Source organism: Brassica oleracea, chromosome C2, assembly GCF_000695525.1.
Source record: "Brassica oleracea var. oleracea cultivar TO1000 chromosome C2, BOL, whole genome shotgun sequence".
Lineage (NCBI taxonomy): Eukaryota > Viridiplantae > Streptophyta > Magnoliopsida > Brassicales > Brassicaceae > Brassica > Brassica oleracea.
In genome coordinates this window covers 7243534-7251372 of record NC_027749.1, presented here as the reverse complement: position 1 = coordinate 7251372, position 7839 = coordinate 7243534, and the positions used below count along the sequence as shown (strand labels likewise).

The 7839-nt window shown below is 30.9% G+C and overlaps 1 protein-coding gene across 1 annotated transcript; it reads left to right on the top strand.

Annotated features, from left to right (window-relative positions):
* The first annotated feature begins 2039 nt into the window (after positions 1–2039).
* LOC106326511 (agamous-like MADS-box protein AGL62) lies at positions 2040–4107 on the top strand. The gene is made up of 3 exons (XM_013764478.1): positions 2040–2360; positions 2700–3013; positions 3996–4107. Exons 1-3 carry the CDS (start codon positions 2040–2042, stop codon positions 4105–4107), a joined length of 747 nt encoding a protein of 248 aa, XP_013619932.1.
* Positions 4108–7839: the final 3732 nt, after the last annotated feature.

The following is a 7839-nucleotide window of genomic DNA, read 5'->3' as shown; positions in this document are numbered from 1 at the left end:
ATATAACCTATCATCCGAATTATTTAGAGTTTCTATTTAAAACAGCTCAAATTACAAAACTATCAATCCTAGCAGATGATATTAAACCTCAAGAATCATGCAATTAGATCATTTGGATTTTAAACAAGTAAACCTCAATCAATCTATCAACCTATCGGATGATATAAGCAAAGCAAGCTAGCAACCTATCAGATTCAATCAATGTTTTAACAGGCTGGTCGGTTTTAACAGGCTGGTCGGTTTAAACAATTTTAAATCAGATGAACAATTAACCAAGCAGGATGAGAAAATAAATCTATCAATTTAACGGTCAAACAATTCTAGCAACATAGCATCAGATTCAATCAGATTTAAAACCTCAATGATCAAAACCGAAAACAGTTTTGATTTTAAAATATTCGAATAGGGTTTTAATATAATTTGATAATTATAGTATAATTAATTCTGATACTTATATTATTTAGGGTTTATAGATATAGGGTTAGGGTTTATCGGATTTTAACTTGTAAAAACCGATATGGGTTTTAATCATGTAGGAACATTATTTAGGGTTTGGGGTATCAAACTTTTAGAGCTTTGATTTACTCAATTAGGTTTTTTGATCTATTACCCTATGGTTTTGATTCATAAAGATTAGGGTTTTAGGGTTTCATTCTTTATCAATCAATCCATGTTCGATTATGAGTTCTTAGGTTTTGAATTACCATTTAATCTTAGATGATTGTTGAATCAGACCACCAAAGGAGTTGAGCTGCGAGCTGGACACGAACGGAAAAGTCTATCTTTATTCATAACATAGAGGTTTCTTATATAGGAGATTACACTTTCATAGATAAATGAAAAGATTACAAATCATAATCTCTTGGTTATGAGTCATCCACAATTTGGTTCATAACATCAAACGTCTTATTTTCACTTTTTAACATTCCATGTCGTTTTCAACCTAAAAAATTGAACACACATTCATTTATTAGCTAGTAAATGATTTTGTTCAATAAAATTCAACACTCTATTTTACTAATTAATAATAATTATTTTTTTGTTCAAGTAAATTATAAACTTTATCTATTTCTATAAATGAATTTTGAAATAAGATGATGTGCATTTTTCAATTATCGTTAGTCACTGTAAATATAAGGAGCCTATACACTGTATGATGTCTCTAATAGCATAAATATAAGAGCATGCATTACAAGCATATATACTTATCCTTAAAAATTTTTTTATAAAAATGTATAGGAGAATATAATAGTGTACTTTTAAGTTTAATATTTCTTCTAATGTTAAAGCTTTTGAGGGTCAATTGGTACACACAGGGCCGGCTCAACATGTTAGAAGCTCTAGGGCAAGAAATTTTTTTTTTACCCTATAAAATTGATATACAGATAATGTTTAAAATATTTTTAAAACTTAATCAGTAATATTTTGTATATTTTGTAATGAAAATAAAACTATATACATATCAAATAATTTTGAGTCCTTTTCAATTTTATTTATTATATTTATAATTTTTTTATATATAAAAATATAGATTTATAAAAAAATTAGACCCATTAATTAGTATTATACGAGGAGACACGGGCTTGGACCCGGGGCGATCGCACCGTTTGTCCCCCAATGAGCCGGCCCTGGGTACACATGTCTTCATACTTTGTCAAGTATTATAATTTTTTATAACATTTATACACTGTGATATATCTACTAGTTATAATGACGTTGTTATCTTTATAAAAATATAAATATCATAAATAGTCAATTACAGCAGATTATGATACATATCACAAATTAAATGAAAATATTAGAGTCAAATATATATGAATTTCATACCTTATTTTGATGGAATATAAAGAAATTCAAATGTATCAAAATGGTAAATTGATATTCAAATATAAGACCTACAAAAATTGAATTAAAATTACTTTTAGATAACTTCAAACATTAACTGCCGGTATATGATATTTATCTATAAATATACAAAGTCATCATCATACAAACACCATCCAATATTTTATTTTTCTAGTTATCAATATAGAGAAACAATGAGAAAAACCAAAGGTCGTCAAAAAACAAAAATGGTTAAAATAGAGAAAGAAAAAAATCTTCAAGTTACGTTTTGTAAAAGAAAAAACGGTCTTTTCAAAAAAGCTAATGAGCTTTGCACACTTTGTAATGCTCGTGTTGCTATTATTCTGTTTTCACCTAGTGGAAAAATTTGCTCGTTTGGTCATACAAAGGTGGAAACTATAATAGATCGGTTCGAAAAAACTGACCATCCAGATAACAACACACAACGCAATATGCAACTTGGTGAAATCCATCAAAATTCTACAATTCGAGGTCTGAACAATCGTCTTACTGAGGTAATTTTATTGTATTATTCAGAAATATTGTTATGTTTGAGAAAATTATAAAAGCCATAATCTACGCAGTTATATTTCTTTTTTCAATATTTATTCTTATATTAGCTGTCATAAATAACATATATACTGTATAAAATACATACTCATAATATATATGGAAAATAAATGCTAATAATATGATGTAGAATTTGATGCCCTAAGCGATATTCTTGTTGACATATTTCTGCCGTATTAATTTTTAGTGTAGGTATATATGTTTATGTTCATTGAAAAATAATTTGAGATATTACCAACTAGGGTGTTACAAAAAAGAAACTAAATAAGTTTTTATATATGCAGGTGATGAACAACCTAGAATCTGAGCAAAAAACAAGTGAAGAGTTGAAGAAACTAAGAAAAAAATCCAAATTACCTGAGATTTGGTTGAAAGAATCCATTGGAGGACTTCACTTAGGTCAAGCCAAAGAATTCAAAGGTAAACTTGAAAATTTGAAGAAACAAGTGATATATGAAGCTTTCAAAATCTTTCTAGCAACACCATTTCCTCATCCTGGCTTTTATGGGGGAAGCTCTAGTAATGCTCCTTTTGGGGTTGATGGTAACGTGAATGCTTTCGACAACCATAACATGGCTCTCCCCAGTCATCCTAATCCGAATGAATCTGGAAATGAACATCCTCATGATGGCCTTCCTCCTCAGCCTAGATCAGATTAATATTATCATCTCTAATGTGATGCAGTTGAAGTCTTTAGACAAAAGCATCTTCTATTTTATCCTCATCTCTCTATGTATGTTGTGTTTTTCTTCTTTAGCAGAATTCCTTATTTCTTCTTGTTATGTTGTTGTGTGTGTTTTTAATACAATGTTGTTGTTTTTTTCCTTTCTTTTGCTTACTCAGAATTATGTTGTTATCTTCATCTTTATATAAAATATATATATTTAAGAATATGCTGTAGTATTTTCTTTCAAAAAGCAGTTTAATAAAAACATAGAATTATAAACTTATCTTATAGAAAACTTCAAGCCATAACATGGTTCTCCCTCAACACGACTATAGCTTGAGCAAAGGAGAATGGTTAACATGAATGCTTTCGACAACCATAACATGGTTCTCCCCAATCATCCTTTACCAGTTGGAAACTATAGTCGTGTTGAGGAATTTGTCCCTGGATTCAACCATAACATGGTTCTCCCCAGTCATCATAATACTAATGAATCTGGAAATGAACATCCTCATGATGGCCATTCTTGTTGATGCAGGTAATGAACAACCTAGAATCTGAGCAAAAAAATGAGTGAATAGTTGACGAAACTAAGAAAAAAAATTCAAAATGCCTGAGATTTGGTTGAAAGAATCTATCAAGCCAAAGAATTCAAAGGTAAACTTGAAAATTTGAAGAAACAAGTGATATATGAAGCTTTCAAAATCTTTCCAGCAACACCATTTCCTCATCCTGGCTTTTATGGGGGAAGCTCTAGTAATGCTCCTTTTGGGGTTGATGGTGGTATTAATATGGAACCTAATTTGAACCCCTTTGAGCAAAGGAGAATGGTTAACGTGAATGCTTTTGACAACCATAACATGGTTCTCCCTGATCATCCTTCACCATTTGGAAACTATAGTCGTGTTGAGGGATTTGTCCCTGGATTCAACCATAACATGGCTCTCCCCAGTCATCCTAATCCGAATGAATCGGGAAATGAACATCCTAATGATGGCAATCCTCCTCAGCCTAGATCCGACTAATATTAATTATTTCTAATGTGATGCAGTTGAAGTTTTTAGACAAAATCATGTTTTAGTTTATCCACATCTCTCCTGAGTATGTTGTGTTTATCTTCTTACCAGAATTCCTCATTTCTTCTTGTTATGTTGTTGTGTTTTTTTAAATCCAATGTTGTAGTTTTTTTCTTTTTCCTTTCTTTTGCTTATTCAGAATTATGTTGTTGTTATCCTCATTTTTATCTAATATATTTTTAAAAGAATGATGATGTTGCATTTAAAAAAAAAGAAATTTAATAAAAACATATAATTATAAATTTATTTTACTGAAAATTTCAAGCCATGCACATCATCATCTCAATAGCAAACTGAAAACCTCAATCCAACCAAACTCTTACGGTCCACACATCCCATAAACTCACAAACTCTCTAAGAGTAAAACGATTGAAGTACATGAAGACCAGAAATAACACAAACAAACAAAGAGAAAGACAAAGATCAAGGTGAAATATTTTATTTATGTCTTTTGTAAGCAAAACACAGTTGAAAGCAAAAAGGTAAAACCGCTTCTTTCTGGTTTGTTAATCAAACTCTAGTTACCGTTGGAGAAGAATCAGGCTGGCTCACAGAAGATGACTTTGATGCTTCCATCATGAGAGCTGCTTGTTCTAAACAACTCTTGCTATCACCATTCGCATTCTCAATTTCCTCTTTCGTATATAAATGTATCTTCAACATCACGTTGCAGAATTCACTGTCCACACAGCACAAATAAAATCATTTTCAAGTTAGCAGCTAACAGGTCATGACTGAGCTTTAAAGATAAGGGCAGACTTACTGCCATGGATCATTGCCAACGACCATCATATCGTCCTCACTATCGGTGTACAAGATCCTCCATCCTTTTTCAGGGTCCCTGAGAAGCCCTTCCATGTTGAACAAGCGTTCAAGCTCTGTAAGGAGATCATTGTATCCGTTTAGTGGGATAGATCAACAGCTCTCCGCACAAGGCTTCCTTTCTTATGAAGCTTTTGAACACAAGAAACTATAAGAAGAGATATCAAGAAATGCAGCTCCAAGACACCACTTTCCTTCACTCTACTCGATAAAATTAAAGAACTGGATTTGCATGGGGCTGCATGGCAAAATCAAGTATCAGATAAGAAAGAAGTCTATGTACATCAGCATCAGATAAACTAAAAGACCAAATAAGAGGTAATGTCAAGACTCAACATACACTAATCCATAGTATATTTCATATTTTAATTGAGGCCTAAAATCTATTCACCCCTAACTATACTATTATATCTTTCTAAAATTTCAGGATGCTCTTGCGCTGAATGTAGCCCGAAGCTAGACAAATATTTTCAAGCTCTGCTTAGGTGGAGAGGAGAGATGTTCTGCTTAGGTGGAGAAGAAGAGGAAAATAAATCATTGGGCCAATGACATTAGATAACAAAAATGATTTTTAAAACTATAAAACGGAGATAAAAAAAAACTAATTAGGAGAGGGAGAGGGGAAATAAGGATTGGTGCTGTATTACAAAGAAATCCACACAAATACAAACCAGCCGAATGAAACAATTACTATAAAAGTATAAAGAAATAAAGATACAAAATAATACTCCCTCTGTTTTTAAAAGATGTATATTCTAGACTTTTCACATATATTAAAAAAACTCATTAAATATGCATTGTTTTTTGTGAATAACAATTTTTCATAATTTTTAGTCAATAGAAATTCAATAAACACCATTAATTTTTTTGAAACTTACAATTTTTCATAAAATCATACATTGAAAAGGTAAAAAATGTATCTTTTTGAAACAAATTTTTTTTCCAGAACATACATCTTTTAGGAACGGAGGGAGTACGAAATAAAAATGCAAACAAGCTTCCGTATGTGTGCGGGGGTGTACGACGCCTCGATCTAATATGGCAATTATATATTTAAACAGATTAATTATTTCTAATATCTTTAAAAAAAAACAAAATGTACTCAGAATAAATACGGGGGTGTGCTCGTATGTGATATTTTCTCTTCTCCTTGCACTTCTCTGTTTTCGAGTTTCTCAATCTCATCTGCAGTCTCATTCAAAATAGCAACTTGATGTTGTCTTCTACGGTGTCGCACGATAACATCTGCCCCAGTGAGATCATTGCTAATTCCCATAATCACTCCCCGATCACCCAACAGAACTTTTAAACCATCGAACTTCGTCCAAGAGTCAAACCATGAATGATGTTCTCCGACCGTTCTGGACTTCAACTCGATGGAATTTCCTCACTAGATCCCTTGACTTTAGTAGTTTTCTCCACACCCACAATCCATTGTTTGATTTTTCTCTGATCGAGCAATACGATCCCTTACAAATCAAGTATTAGTAATAATGACATGCTATCTTTATTTAAATAAAAATATCATAAATAGCCAAAATATGAGATTATGATACATTGTAACAAATTAAATGAAAATAATATATATAGTCAAATCAATATGAATTTCATAGCTTATATATATAAAAAGATATTGTATCAAAATAGTGAATTGATATTCAAACACCAAACAATATTTTCTTTTTGCAATTATCAGTAGAGAACTATGAGAAAAAGTAAAGGTTGTCAAAAAACTAAAAATTGTCAAAATGGAGTAAGAATAACTATCAAGTTACATTCTTAAGAGAAAATGGTGTTTTAGAAAAAGCTAGTGAGCTGGGTGAGACGGTCATATCTCTGTTATTGTGTTTTCACCTAGTGAAAAAATCTATTCTTTTGGTCATCCAAAGCTGGAAACTATAACAAATCGACTCGAAAACATTGACAATCCACCTCTCAACCCACTTCTCAACATCAAACTTGATGAAATCCATCAAATTTCTACAATTTGAAATCTGAATAATCATCTTACTTAGGAAAATTTATTGTATTATTCAAAAATATTATTAAGTTTGAGAAAATATAAAAGCCTTAATTTACACAGTGCTATTCATTTTTCAATATTTATGATTATAATACCTGTCATAATTAATGAATATACTATATAAAATACATATTTCTCCATATTTAGAGTATATATACTCATAACATGGAAAATAAATGCTAATAATATGGTGTATACTTTGATGCAATAATTTATATTTCTTTGATGCAATAATTTATATTTCTTGTTGATTTGTGTTGAGTTATTTTAAACACTCTCAGTGTAGGTATATATGTTAATGATTATTTAAAAATAATATGAGATATCACCAACTAGGCTTTTACACACAAAAAATAAAATAAATAAGTTTTTATATTGAGGTTTTTGCAGATTGACTCAAAACTCAAAGTCAAACCTAAAACTAATTCGTGCTTTTTTTGGATTTTTCTTTTGTCCTATTCACCCCACAAGTTCATGATATTCACGAAAATGTCATCAAATTTTTTTTATTTTTTTTTTCCAAAAATGATATTTTTACTCTCTCACTCTCATCATCTTCAAGTAATTACAAGATTGCCATTGTGATCAATACCCCAACCACCATGAACAACCAATTTGAAGCTCTTAATGCACCTAAAATCGATTTACACTCTCTCTTTCTCACTTGTTATGAACTAAAAACAACATCTCTTTCACTTTGCCTCCATATTCATCCAAAAAACTCAAGCTTTTGATTCAAATTTTTTTATGGTTTATAGAGCCATTCAAGCATACTATTCTTGGTGGGTTACTTTCGTTTGAGATTGTGGGTGGTTGGAGAAGACTCTGTGTGCTAA

Excerpts from the sequence above, each read along its gene's own strand:
- LOC106326511 (XM_013764478.1), top strand. The coding sequence starts at position 2,040 with ATGAGAAAAACCAAAGGTCGTCAAAAAACAAAAATGGTTAAAATAGAG. Across the intron at positions 2,361-2,699 it reads TGAACAATCGTCTTACTGAG|GTGATGAACAACCTAGAATC; the intron begins GTAATTTTATTG and ends TTATATATGCAG. Across the intron at positions 3,014-3,995 it reads CTCCCCAGTCATCCTAATCC|ATTTGTCCCTGGATTCAACC; the intron begins GAATGAATCTGG and ends TCGTGTTGAGGG.